The sequence below is a fragment of the Pagrus major genome, chromosome 12 (assembly GCF_040436345.1).
Source record: "Pagrus major chromosome 12, Pma_NU_1.0".
In the NCBI taxonomy this organism is placed as follows: Eukaryota; Metazoa; Chordata; class Actinopteri; order Spariformes; family Sparidae; genus Pagrus; species Pagrus major.
The window spans coordinates 24,806,712-24,821,605 of NC_133226.1; the positions used below are offsets into that span (position 1 = coordinate 24,806,712).

General features: G+C 43.4%; 1 protein-coding gene across 1 annotated transcript in view; it reads left to right on the forward strand.

Moving 5' to 3' along the window:
- Positions 1-14,894, forward strand: part of lamc3 (laminin, gamma 3) — a 116,116-nt gene that overhangs the window by 82,335 nt on the left and 18,887 nt on the right. Inside the window, exons 13-14 of the mRNA XM_073478265.1 lie at positions 12,212-12,400; positions 12,691-12,936. Of these exons, the coding sequence (XP_073334366.1) occupies positions 12,212-12,400; positions 12,691-12,936 (435 nt within the window). The remainder of the gene's footprint in view (positions 1-12,211; positions 12,401-12,690; positions 12,937-14,894) is intronic.

The following is a 14,894-nucleotide window of genomic DNA, read 5'->3' on the forward strand; positions in this document are numbered from 1 at the left end:
CCTGTTTCTCTGCTCATGCTGCACTGATTTCAAAAATATTTGCGCACCAGTTTTATGAAAGGAGCATCTTTCCAGCGTATATATTTACAATCATCAACACAGACGATGGGATAAAACACAAACAAGTATTGTGTTTATACTTTTCAATGGACTACGTTTCAGATATGATCCGCAAATGATCACATCCTGTTTTATTTATGTTTTACACAGCGTCCAAACTATTTTGGAGTTGCGGTTGTACTTGAAACCAACTACCACTATTAGCCTTGGCTGTAGCAACAAGCGTTTCCCCAAATGTTAAACACATAGTATGTTGTCGTATTATTATGGAATATTTAACGGATCCATGTTGCTGGTTAGGCGATGAAGCCGTTCCCTGTGAAGCGTTCAGCCAGCGTTCAGTGAGATAAAGGATCATCAGATGTGTGCCTCTGAGAGCGCGCAGGGAACAGAAAGAGATGCAGGCTGTTCCCGCTGAACCATTTTTCTGTGTCTTTCCAGAACTGACATTCAGTCATCATCGCTTCAAGGGAATGTAACTCAGTCATCCCTGAGGAGCATTGGCAAGCTATCACTCAAGCTGAGAACTGGATGGCTGTACTAATACAGCAATATCCTCATTTCACACAACTAATCTGTATAATACCGGCTAAACCAGGAGTGTGTCATTTTCATGGGAGATAATAACAGCAGCTGCGGTATTCTTTTAGATTTTGTGTCCTGAACGCAACGTCCTGTAAATGACAGAAGTAAAACAGCAGCTGCTGGTCGTGTAAACAAGTCAGAACCGCTTTGCAGTTATTTATATGTGTTTGTGTTTCTGTGAGTGAGTACTACACGCACTATCTGTCGTTCTCTCCTGAAGTCTTCTCCACACTATCTCGCTCTCACAGCTTTTAAACATGTCTCTCCATCTCACCAAGAGCAGACAACTCTCCCATCCAAGGTCCCACCCTCCATCTTTTATCTTTCTTCAATCTCTTTCTTCCTCTCTATCTCTCCCTCCTACCCTCAGCCTTAAAGTATCACAGATCTGACCTAGTTAGGAGATGCCTGAAGCTTTTGGCTGTGAGTGTGTGTTATGTTTGCGACTGTGCGTGTGTGTGTGTGTGTGTTTATATGACTGTGTGTGAGTGCGTCTGAGGTCCGGAAGCAAGTCTGGTATCACTGCCTGCCTGCCTCCCCCCTAATTAGACTTGTTAACCGCCTCTTGGCTAATGATGTCTAATTTGCTTGCAGATTTTCTGTGTCTCTTATGCCTCTTCTCAATCTGGATGTCTCTCTCTCTTTCACACACACACGCACACACACACACACCGACACACACACACTCACACTTGTTCTCTCTGCCTCTCCTTGTTCCCCAGACTCCCTGTTCAGCCTCTTGCTGTCTTCTGCCTCCTTCATCCTCTCAGCTAGGATTGCACCTGCTCTCCCAAGTCACCTTGACTTAGTCCTTGACTCCCTTCTGTGCAGACTCGTCTTAAGTTCCCACTCCCCGTGTGCTTTCCTGTCTTTTTAATTTCATTTGTTTAAGGATCCAAAATTCTGGTTCTTTCATGCCACGTGTAATTTGTAAGTGCTGCTATGTAGAACAGGATTCGGGGCCAACCATGAAATGAGCGAGCAGGTGTGAAAGAAAAACTGAAAAAGTCAGTTTTGTTTTTCCTGTTCTTGGAGAAGATTGAAAGTGTCAGACGAAAGGAGAGAGTTTTTGGGGCGATCCGAACGCAGACGTGCTCGTGTTCTTGATTATTTATAAATGAACCTGTCTAACTTATGTGTAAACCAACTTGGCGAGTTGCCATCTTTGGTTTTTGGAGCCAGAAGTCACCATATTTGGACAAGAGGGTTGGGAGGATATTCTCACTGGATCTGACTGAGAACCCAAGGACACAATGATGTAGCAAATTGTCACTCACAAGGTAGCCATGACCAAAAGCATACCCAGCTTTATTGTCTATTTTACACAAAATTGGACCATAATGTACACAATGAGCATCATTCTGTATTGAGGGAGACTTCAAACTAGTGATTGAGACCATAAACTCATTGGGGAAATGCTTACTGAGGTAATAATTCAAGTGAGAAGTATTTTCTCATAAGCTTACACACAGTCAGACTTGTTTTTGAAACCTGTGGAGTTGACCCCTGCTGGCCATGAGAAAGAATGCAATGGCCTTACATGGTCATAACTGCAATCACCCACTCCCTTCATTTTCATGATTACTACGACTTGTTCTCCAGACTGTCTCCATCATCCGGAGACTTGGATTACGCCAGACGAGCTGTGCTGACGAGCGAAAAGAGTGTAATTAAAGAGCAAAACACTTTAAACTACATAAATTCCACGTTCAGGGCTTTAAAAATGTATGTAAACTATATATTGCTAGATTTGAAATCTCATCGGCTAGATGATGCATCAATCACCTGGAGGCTGGCGTGTAGGTGAGAGGAGAAAGAAGAGAGAGCCTACACGATCACTCATTGGCTGTTGCAGGCTCTAGGGCATGCATATAAGTCAATCAAATGTCTTACATCTCAGGATCTCTGGTGAGGGATGATGAACGAGCCGTGGGCGGGGAGACTCAACATACTCGGTTGGTAACTCAGTTTACATCGACAGTAAATGCAAATAACTTTGTTCTTGGCGAGAGAACCATCTGGCACGGCTGTGAAGCTGAACTTAAACTGAACTCAAAAGACCTTTTTCATTATCCATTTCTGCTCAAGGAGGTTTGTTTCCGCTTGCCATCCACAACGTTACTGCTGCATCGCCTTCTGATTTCCCAAACTACCGAGCAGGCCGAGGGTCATAACATGCGTTAATCGCGCGTCAAAAAAATTAACGTCGTTAACAGGAATTTGCGTCAACGCGCTATTATCGCGTTAGCGCTGACAGCCCTAATATATATATGTATACATATATATATATATATATATATATATATATATATATATATATATATATATATATATATATATATAGTAACACACACACACACACACACACGCTTCTCATTGTGTTTTTAAATATTTACATGGCACAAGTGCCATGCAAGTGATGAATGAGTGTTAAATATGGAACAAGATGTGTCCTCTGAGTCATGGATCAAAATTCCCCCGTGTTTTGTCCTCTGGCATGAAACTCTCGGGTTGAATAGCAGCTGCCTGTCAGGAAAAGGCGGCTCGTTAAAATTAGCCTTTCTCTTTCAAATGGATGGTGGCATGTCATCTTCTGAAGGCCTGCTGGCTTGTCTTTAATAAAAAAGAAGGAAGCAAGCAAACAAACAGCAGAAGCTCTCCATAAATCTATAAGTTCAGGTCAAGGGGAACTATCAAAGTAAGTCGATTAGAGACACCCTGTTCATCATTTGTCACCACGAGGGCGGACCAACCTGCTGTTTCTCCTATCAGAATCTTAATTGCTGTTTAATTACCTAACGACTTCTATCATCATGCAGGGTGTGCCCACAGACAGAACTGGGCTTGAGTTTATTCTGTGGCTGCCGAGGGAAGCTGCAGCCAATGGTGCATCATAATCATGATTTATTAACACTCTCTAAGTTGTGTCGGTTCTATTTGCTCTAGCGCAACACAACAGATTGGAAATGATAATATTTGTGGTGGGACGAGCAAACTGCAATTTTCTGCCGAGCTCTGGTGCCGCAGGGCTGATGAAGTCAAACATATGTCCTTCAGATACAAAAAAAAAAGAAAAGCTGTGTGTGACGCATGTGTTTTCACAGTTTTGGACTGTACATTTTTATTTCAGCGTTGGACCGGACTTGCTTTCATTCCAAATCTGGCAAAGGTCATAATTCATACGCTTTGAGGGAGAGTGTTGAAGAAGGAGAGAGAGGATTGTTACGTATAAATAAAAGCGAAGACACTCCATTTTCTCAGCAGCCCACACTGCAGGGGAGTGCTCATTAATCAGCCAAACAAATGAAACACATGATGCTCTTGACACTGTAGTCTCTGCTGGGAATTGAGCATTAGGGTGCTGTATTAGAGCTCTCTGCTCTCTAATAGACTGGAGTTAGTCCTCAACACTGAACCACACTTGTACTTACATCTTCAGAGGACAATGTCATGTAAGTACGTGTCTGAACAAAAAATGACTGATGGGGCAATTAGAGGGCAAAGTCAACAGTTGTGTAATAACCCGATTCCAATGTACCACTTGCCCATTCCTCTTGGCCCTACCGCTGCATATATTTTGCGGCTTCACGTTAAAGTGAATACGAGGAACTTCTCTTTTTAGCGGCTCCTTTTGACAACAGCGGTACAACACCAGCACCTGCTGTTTCAAAAGATCTTTGCATTTGTTTTGGAAGCCAGTGACAGAAAGACCGCAGGATGGATCGCGATGAGGTAATGTATTTATATGTGATTCTTATATGTGATCGGACCCGAGCACAGGCATTAATAATAACTATATAAAAATAGTCTTTTCACTTTAAGGGGTAGGGTATCCCAATTCTTGTTGGGATAAGAGAGGTAGGGTGAAGTTTGTGGATCTCCAAAACAAAGGTGTTTCAGAGATGTGCTTCAAACCAAGGGTTATGAGAACTATGTCTTCAATAAATGATGGTCCTTTTGTTTATAACAAGCATAAAACATGTCTCGGTAGCTACCTAGCTAGCTAGTTCTACCCATTGTTGTTCCTGATTTGTGCATGACAGTGTAACAATTTCAACTGTGCACTCCCGCAGTGAAGTCAGTCCAGACTGGCGAGGTAGGAATACTGGTTGCTCTGATTAGCCTATAAAGCACTGCTAGCTTTCTTTTGTGATTGATGACTTGAGTGATAATGTCAAGTTGTGGGCATCCATTAGCGTCCTTGCTTTTTCACCACAGCTGAAGACGGCACATTCAAAATGTCCGATCGCATCTATTTACGTTAACGTCATCGACGTCTGCTGATGTGTTTGGGGGGTCTTGAAGGGTTGTCCCATTTAATGGAGTAAGATTTCAACCTTAACTCCTCGTAACTACGTTCTGAGGGGCAAGAGGCCACTCAAAAAATGCCGAGAGGGAGTAAAATTTGGAAATGGGATTGAGCCGATTCCTTCTGTGTATCCAGAGGCAGCTCTGTCTTCAGTGAGACACTGACTCAAGCAAAAAGAGAGACTACACATTTTTTTTACAGAAAGTCTGTGTTCCTGAGGTGTGAAAAGTATTTACCAGGCAGGGAGGGTCTTGTTGCATTACAGTAAATGTATGATCCAGTCAGGATAGCTCAGCCTCTGGTGCTCTGATTTTGACAGTTCATTTTTAGCCATGCTAGCTTGCGGTGCGGCTTTAGGGGGATGCAGTGTCAATCTGTACATCGGTCTGCCAACCACTGAAATATCCCAACAACCACTGGATGGATTGGTTATGAAATTTCATGCAGACATTTGCAGGCTTAGTTGAAACAACTTTGGGGATCGCTTAACTGTTTATCAAGTGCACATCATCACGGCAAAATGTAAATTGTGTCCAATTTATGATAAAATACCTGGAAAAGTAGTGACATTTCCATAAATCTAGTAGTGTAAAGAACAAGAAATGTCCAAGTTGTGTGATGGTGGGGTGGTTGGATGGGTCATACGCTGGACTTTCCCTCGTATCCATGTCAATGAGACATTATTAATGAGAAATCACATATTGATTAGGTTAATAGCCCATTAACGGTTAGTCCCAGTTATTTCCAATTCATCACCTGCACGAAAACATTTTGTCGATTCCTCTCATGTGACTCGCACCAAAGCATTAAAGATCTGAAGGCGTGAATCGATGTGGACCCAAGTGATTGGTGTCTGTACATGTATTGACTGTAACAAAATGTTTTTTCAGTTTTATCTTTTTATAGCAAATGTAGCTTTTGTTTCTGGTAAAATGTAACAAATGCTATTATATTATTATTACTTTAAATCTAAGCATTGGTTTATTTCAAAAGTAAAAACTATACTTAAATGTAAGAGTAAATATTAGCTTTTTTCCCAAATGAAAGAAATTAAGTTGTAAAAAAGCCAAAAAAATGGTGTGTAGTCTTCATGAGAAATTATCTTTTTACTTTGTGTGAATGTAAACAAACGAATTATAAACATAATTTGAGAAAAAACTAGTAAATTTAGCTGCAAATTAGAGTCCAAAGTACCTTTTTTTCCACTGTGTGCTATGGATCATTTGCCCAATGCAAAGACTAGGTGATGTTAAAGATGATGTTTAAGATGCCTGTTATAAGGACCACGAGACACGAGGTTTCCTGCACCACTGCTGCCGTTCACACTCTAAATTGTCGTCTGTAAATTGCTCCGTTGCAAAAATTGCTTCGGCTGTTTGGTTGTACTTTGACTCGGATGCTGAATGAATCGCCAACTCAACCTCCCAGGAAAAAAAAAAATAAAATACCTTGAACTTCCAGTTAAACCACATCTAGCAATTATCATGTGGCCAGTAGTAAGCTGCACTCTGCTGACCACAAATACCTGGATGCTGCATGTGCATCTGCTCTACAAACCGCCGAATAAATACGCTCTTTCTGTTCTTTTCTTCTGTTTCATAACAGCATATGCTTGTTTCTCACTTTGACATTTGTGCGGGGCCAAATTTTTGAATAATGCACAGTGTTTTTGCATAGCTAAATGTCGCGCCCACTGCAGTTCTGGTGGAGGCGGTCCTTTTTTTTTTTTGCTGTCTTGGTCTGTGAAGGGGAACGGGACCACCAGGGGCTCCTCCAGCAAAATACATTGAAGTCGGCCTAATAAAGGCCATAAACCCAGAGTACCTGTCTCATTGCATCAATTAGGAGTACGGATGAAGAAATTACCAAACATGCTGCTCATCGCAATCCTCATTAGAATGCTAGGCTAAAATGGAGGACGCTGTGAGTCAGTGTTTACCAACAGAGGGCTGCTTTAGAATGAGACGGAGGAAGCCGGGGCGTGCGTTTCCCAAATGCCTGCTTAAATGCCATCTTCAGCTCTCTAAGGTCATTAGTTAGAAAAATCTATGGGAGAAAGTTGAGGCAGACAAACTGATAGAGAGCGAAGCCGGCTCTAGTACTGGCTTATTCAGCCCCCTAATCTCTCTGGTGGGCTGTATTTGTTGCCGGCTAAGCCCTGAGATGCCTGGCCTGTATCAGCGTGATGGAATATGAGGAGCGACAGTGAGGGGGGAAAGGAACCGAGAATGAGCAAAAAGAAGACAGTTGTAGTCAGTTAGAATGAATCTTACCATGTAATTTCTCCCGCTGATCCCATTCAGCACGCTTCACTTATCTCCTCACAAGCAGCGCATTTATTTTACACGAAAATAAACAGGAAGATAAACAATGTGCACACTCTGTCTGCTCGCCTTGGTTTCCAGTCACACTGTCAGAGACCGCTGGTTTGAAAAGGTTTCAACCTTTTTCCCCGAGATTAAATTAGTTTTGACGGCGGTGGGAAACTTAGTCACCACCAACCTGATGCATCGTCAAATGAAAATGAGGAAGTTTCCTCTGCCTGAATAACAGCAGATATGAAAGGAAAACCTCTGGGACACCGATCTTACAGAGAAAGCTACCAAAGCATAGAAATCTCCCAGCCTGTCCTGGCTGGTTATATAAAATGTAATTTGAAGGAAATAGAGAGATATGATACAATCAAATGGACACTTGGTAGTTCAGGTTTGCATTTCCTTCAAGTTGAGGGATATGCAAGAGACACTTCAGAGACACAGTAATGTTTACCATGTTCATCTTGCATGCTAACATCTGTACATCTGAGTCTGACTGGTATTTTCTCATCAGCCATGATCGGATGAGGGTGCTTTATGAACACATTTGCCAGGATAAATGTCAGTAGGGTACAAAGGTATGACACGCACAAATGTGATTGCCAACATTTTATCCTGGCGACTGGGCTAGAAAAGTCAGGGCACAATCAAATTTGGTAGAATTCAATGTGTTGGTACCGTGTGTGTCTGTACCAAATTTCATGGTAATCCACCCATTTTCACAGGATCAGCAACATCATAAAGATGTACCATCTGGGGACCATGAATGTCTGTAAGAAAAACTCATGCAGTCCAACTAATAGATCTTGAAATACTTTTTCCAGGACCAAAAATGGTGGACTGACGCACGCCGGCCATCTGCTAGCATGGCTAAAAAGAATTTAAAGATAAACAACCCAATGAAATATTTGTTTGTTTATTTATTCAACCTTTATTTAAACAGGAAAGAGGTCTCAGTGAGATTGAAACGCTCAGCTCGAGTCCTGGCCAAGACATGCAGCAGCACAGTTACGTGGTTGCAGACACAAAACAAACATACAACAGTTAACAAATATATAACACACACAGTTTGACGTAATCGGACACAAGTGCTTGTTTAGGTCCAAGAGAAGGTCTCACTCCTGCTGTTAAATCAACTGAACAAGATTTCCAAACAATTATTTAGAGGCTTATCGCATCAGTTTCACGAGTGGTTTGACATTTTTTGATCAGAGTGAAATACACTGTAAATCGCTCGTCCTGCTCCTCCGCAACAACTACTGTAGGTGACCGACAACATGAGTTACAGCCACTGCCGTCGGAGTTCCCATCCCTTCTACCCGAGGGCCTTGGCCACAGCAATTTGGCTGACAGCCTCTGTACACAAAACAAGAATTGATGCATTTATTTTCCACAGTCACAGTGTGACAAAACATATTTCCCCAGTCATCCGTATTGTGCACATTATGTATGGGGGTTGACAGAATATACAGTCCCTCCCCTCCTTCTCCCTAAACATCCTCCCCTCTCTCCTCTGCAGCAGTCCACTCCTCGTTCAGACCCCGCTGACGAGCCACATCTGCAGCAGCGGGCGCTGGCAGCATATCTGTGTTAAATTAGAGAGCAGCATCACCATCAAACAGTCCTGCAGCAGATTTACCCCAACTTCTACCCTCAAGGCCTCAGAAGCTGCAGACAAAATTTTCTCTCTGTGTGTCTCACTTTCTGTTTTGTTTCCGTCTCTCCTTCATTAAAACAGGGTGTTCACATGCATTAGTAAATAGATTTCCTTGGCCTGAAGCTCTTTAAAGTTCCCTTGGGCTGAGTAGACAAGACTCCTGGAAAATGCAGAGGTCTTGAAAAGCTTGTGTATTTGACATCACATCCGTGTTGCACAGAAAAGAAATAGAATAAAAAGGAACTTAGTGAGAATTATTTTGTCGCGGATCTTTTACTTGGACGGCATTTGTCGCTGTAAGAGCCTAAAAGTAGCCTAAACAGTCACAGTATTCACGCTGCCACATGTTGCTTTGAACTCACGTGACTTGTTTTACTCAGAAGACCCCACATGTTGCCCCTCCTCATCAGACAGACCTCCCAAGATGGTGCTGGAATGACATGCATTGATCTTTGGAAACCCAATTTGGTCAGTAAATAAATCAGATTTCGAGGGCAAGAATGTAATAACAGAAGAGAGGCGCACTCTGATCTTCTGCTAAACAAAAACATACTCATTTTAAATCCATTTCTTCTTGGATCCATCCCTCACACTTTCCTGTCTCCATCTGCTGTTAAAGCTATTACGAGCTACTGCAAACAAACGATAACCACGCTATCTCTGGAGGAGCTACTCATCGCACTTTGTTTGAGAGGAACACTGAATAAAGCACAAACACAATGAGTGAAAGAAAACGCAGCCACCGGTCTTTTCATTCGTCCGTGCAGCTATCACACAGTGATGTATTCCAATGAATTCCTGTCCTCCACGAGTGGCTTCCTTAATGAAGTGCATTAGTCCGGGATGTGTGTGTGTTTTCTGTGGAGAGTAGGAGCAGAGTGGAGCGGTGACGCGCAGGTAGAAAGGAGCTCTTTGGAGAGGATGATGTGGATGTGATGGAGGGCACCTCTTCAAAAAGAAAAACCTCCACGCTGCTTGTTTCCCATACAAAAATATTACTTTGCCATCACAGAGCAGACGAGCAGAGTTCAGGCGGGGGAGCGTGAGCGCTAAAGAGCAGTGCTCCACGGCTGAAAGGGGAGGGAGTACGAGAGGGCGAGAGCAGAATGGCGGGATTGTGTGGATTTGTGAAAGGATTCAAAGTGCGCAGCTCCACGAGGGAGTTTCGCAGAAATCCCAATTCATTACAGCTGAATGAACGGTCATTGGTTCATTGATAAAAAAGTTGTTCTGCCGGGATGTTGGGAGCTAAGACAATTAGCGTGACGTTGAGGGGGGCGTCACGTGACGAGCGGGGCCCTGCCAGTCAGTCGGCCGCGGTTTGTGATGCATGGCGTTAGCTTTTCCGAGGAGCCGATGGAATGATAATAGTGTCGAGGAGGCCCTCGGTGGCTCTGCGGCCTCATATCACGCTCAGTCATCTTCACACTCAGTAAAGTCAGCACATTTCTGCTGCCATTAAATTCACCACGGCTCATTGGGGATTGACACTGCACGCCATCAGTGTCATTGTAATGCCTTGTGAAATTCAAGAAGGATTCACTTCTTTATGCTTGGGACAATCATTATTGCTAAATACTCTTTCTAAATGACTGGCATTACGCGCTTGGAAGTCATGTATTATTCACCTCACCTCGCCAAAGAACTAATGATTTTTACCCAGAAGTCCACACTTCATCAGGCAACGGGATAACCGTTCCCCCTAATGGCTATGAGATCAATTTAGCTCTGCAGCCGTTATCTCACACACTTGACTTACAGGGGCTGAAGTTAACAGGGCTTTATTTAGTGGCGGGGGACATTGGTTGCAGTGACCCTCATAACTAGAGGCAAGAATTTCTTTACTCCGATATTCACTGGTGTGAGCTGATTTTAAAAAGTGCACAGGAGAGCTCCTCAGCAAATCACACCGTAGGCTATGAGGGAGCGCTGGGAGATTTTAATGAGGACTCTGTAAAAATCACATGCCCGTGGATTATTTGCTATGCATCGCGATCTTATTGGTGTTCTCCAGAAAATCAGCGCAATTATTGTTATCGAGCCTTTTTTTTTTTTTTTTGCTGGAGTCAACTTTTTTTTAAAAAAGGATCCATAATTGTTGTGACTCCTCTGATATCCAGACGCTCAGCGAATACTAAGAGCCCGACGTCATGCTGTGCAGCAGGAATGCTAAGTGTCTTCCTCTGCAGTTGCACAAGGCAGCTATTATTGTGTTACGGTTTGAAATGCACGAGCGATGATTAAAATTTAATTAACGCCTGCACATTATGATCTTATGATACATTTAACTTTGTAAGCGTCTCAGCAGTTGCTTTTTTCACTTTGTGTTTTTTTTTGTTCAGAGAATGTTAACACTTATTACTTTGCAAGCTTTGGTCAGTCAGTTATTAAATTAGAATGCCACATTGTGTTATGTCAAATTTTTGCTGTTTCGTTTCAGAAGTTGCCCTTGCACAAATTCAGCAAGTGCAGACGATGAGGCTCTGAGGGTGCGTGTGCGTCCTGTCATCTCAGTGTGTGACGTTGGAGCCACTGCAGGTCACTGAGCTGCAGCGAGCCTTGCTGCTGCTGCTGCTGCTGCTGCTGCTGCTGCTGCTTTTACTCTAAACTGTGTCATCTTCTCCACTGGTGTGGATGTGTTTTTCTCTGATCAGCACGTTGTATCTATCACGACTGCATGCAGCTCACTGTATCTGACATGTGGCATAATGAGGACTGAAAATCTATCCGAGAACTCATCAGAGACTTAGTGTATGTTTATGTGACACATGTCCAGGTGAACGAGGCATTTAAAGAGGCGTGAGGCTGTGAGTTGTTGTTTTTCTGAGGCTTTTTTCAAAACAACAGTTTGTTTTTTAGGACGTCATAGAATTGGTAATCTCTCCCACTTGGTGGAGGGAATTGCTTTACTTCTTGAAGGTCTTTCGGACTGCATTTGGCTCTTATATTTCCCAAAGCAATTATACTCGGGGTGAATTTAGTTGTCTTCTGCTCTCCACGGTGGGCTGTGGGGAATGTTTCCTTTTTCTTTTTTTCTTTTTTTTCCTACTGGATTGGGCTGTGGAGTGGAGCGTTAGGGTGAAGTGGCTGCAGTCTTGGTCAGAGACACAGCGCGCTCTGCTGGCGACGGGGGGAAAATGCCACCTTCTGTGGTCCATGTGTGTCAAAACCGAAGCGTGAAAAAAAAAAAACAATGTCAAATACAAGCAGGTGTTCGTCTGTGAAGCAGGGGCGCGTAATTGTTACACTCCTCTCTCTCTGTCTCTGTCTGTCTCTCTGTTTCAGGTGTGTGTGAGTGCTCAGACTTCACCACGGGGATGACCTGTGAGCATTGCCTGGATGGTTACTATGGCAACGCTCTGATTGGCACTCCCGGTGATTGTCAGCCTTGCCCTTGCCCAGACCGTACCAGCTGTGCGCAAATTGCAGAGACAGGACAGGTGGTCTGTACCAACTGCCCTGCAGGACGGACAGGTGAGATGACCACCAGCGATGCAGTATCCTTTTTTTTTATGGCACCATGCAGAAAATAACGGGCTTTATCTGAAGGATGAAATGATGCAACACTTCCACAAGACAGATTGATGCTGAAAAGGCTGAGGATTTGTCATCCTACAATGCCACCTGTGATTCAGACACATCAGAGTTTCTAATTCAATTACAACAGACTCCGAGGGGACACGAGGACGACCTTCCGACAGTCTTCCCGCTCAGTCATCCATCTAATTCCCCGCCCACTCATTTCACCTTTCACCCTTGCGTAGGGATGCGCTGTCAGATGTGTGAAGACGGTTACTATGGCGATCCCCTGGGACAATCCGGGGCGGCTCGGCCGTGTGTGAGATGCGACTGCAACGGCAACGTGGACTTCAACGCCGTGGGAATATGCGACCACATCACCGGGCGGTGTCTGAAATGCCTGGGACACACAGAGGGCGACCAGTGCCAACGCTGCCGGAGGGGTTTCTATGGCGATGCCCTGAACCAGACAGCCGTCCAGAAGTGCAGGGGTGAGTTAGTGATGAGGGACTGGGATGGATGGGGGAGGGGTTTACTGAGTTACTATGTTTATAATTTAGAGAAAGAGAAATGAATTTATGTATGACAAGGTTAAAGGGACAGTTCAGGGGCAGTTTTTTTAAAGTGGGGTTGTGTGAGGTGTTTATCCATACATCCAGTTTCTCCAAAGTGTTCACCGACGCTCACAATAACACAAACAAACATGAACACAAACTCGACTGGAGGCGGTGGTGGAGGAGCTGCTCCCATGTTCTGCAGATTAAAATGACTGTTTTTGTCAGAGGGAGTCTGAAGAGAGCAATAAGACAGCTCCCTGTTGGAGAAGGGCTGTCTAATGGCCAGGTAAAGCGTGAAAATATTATAAATACAGCATACACTTAAACTAATATTGATTTTTAAGGTGGCTCAAATAGGATTTGCTGCTGCCCCTGTCCACAGCATGTGACTGCACTGTCTGCTTCCCAACACTAAGGGTGTACCGGCCGCCATCTAGCCCACATGGTATACTAACTACGGATGAGCGCCTCAAACAAACCCCACTGTTTTGCTTTCTGTTACCTCACCTGGATGTTTGATCCTCACTGTGCAGAGGTTGACACAAGAAGACTGTTCTCACATTCATCTGCTCCAAGGGGGAAAGTTTCTCTGTACTCCCGTCCCATGTGAGCTAATCACTTCTACATACATCATGACTTTGTGATATCACAACAGTTTTTAAGCCAATAGTGGTTTACTGTTGTTTACATTAGCCGTGTTTCCATGGTAAACATATATATATGCACATTTTCCAACACATCCTCAGACAACCTAAAAAACCTGAGTAGGTTGATCGCCAGTGACTCCCAAAATGACACATATCACTGTTTCCAAAACGGCAAGAAAACTACTTGGTTAAGTTTAGGAAAACATCGTGTTTTGGGTTGAAATAACTACGGCACCTTTGTAAATTCAGTTACAAGCGTAGCAACGTTAGCTATAAACTTAAGTTTGTCAGGTACGTTAGTAAGTTAAAAATGATAACAGCAGTCTCCTGGATGAAGGTCCACCCTGCCCTGCTCCCTAAGCAGACATTTTTGCTCTTCATACTACTATACCCCTGACTTCCTCCTTTGCAGCCATAATAATTACTATGGCCACTAGAGGTCAAAATACGTGGGTCCTAATAAGTTGCTTTCACAGTCGACCTGCATTTTAAAGTATCGCCTTAGAAAAGCTTGATGGAAACGGCAAAATTCAAAAAACATTCTCATATAACAGCATATTCCTCTTTTAGTTACATCATCTTATCGCGCCCTCTGTTCTGCAGTGGTATAATGGAGCACTGTTTGTTTCAATGAACCAACTCCTTAAAGGAAACCACATAAAAGTCGTGGAGAGAAACAGGCATCCATTTGCAATTTCTGTTGCCGATTTTATCAAAATTCTGTTTGGACAAAGACTGGCCACTGAGTTTGGACTCTTCAGTGAAGTCTAGCAGATTCATAGATCAAGATTTTATAACGAGGGAGAAGGAACAATAGTTTTCAGAATTTTAAAAATGGTGACTGTACTTTTGTGGAAAAACCATATCAGACACAAACTATAACTCAAAGCAAGAGTAGTTTTATATTTTAAGCCTTTTTGGAGGAGATTTTTTTTAAAAATCCTCACTCGAGAGATGCTTGACATTCCTTCAATACCACTGTTAGCCTTCAGATTGCTGGTTTTTCCACAGGATAGAGTCAAGTAATAGCCTGAACGACATTGAGAACAAAGGACTCCATGGCCTTGGGTTCTGCTTTTAAAGGATCGCAGAAAATAGTGCATTCAAATGGGCTTGGCTAATCAGCTCAGGAGCTCCTTTTTAGACAAGTGAAGCACTCTTGAGTCGTGAAAGGTGAAAGCTGAAAATAGGGCAAACAAATGGCTGTGAGTCAGAAAGATCCCCCCCCCCCCCCCCCCCCCCCCC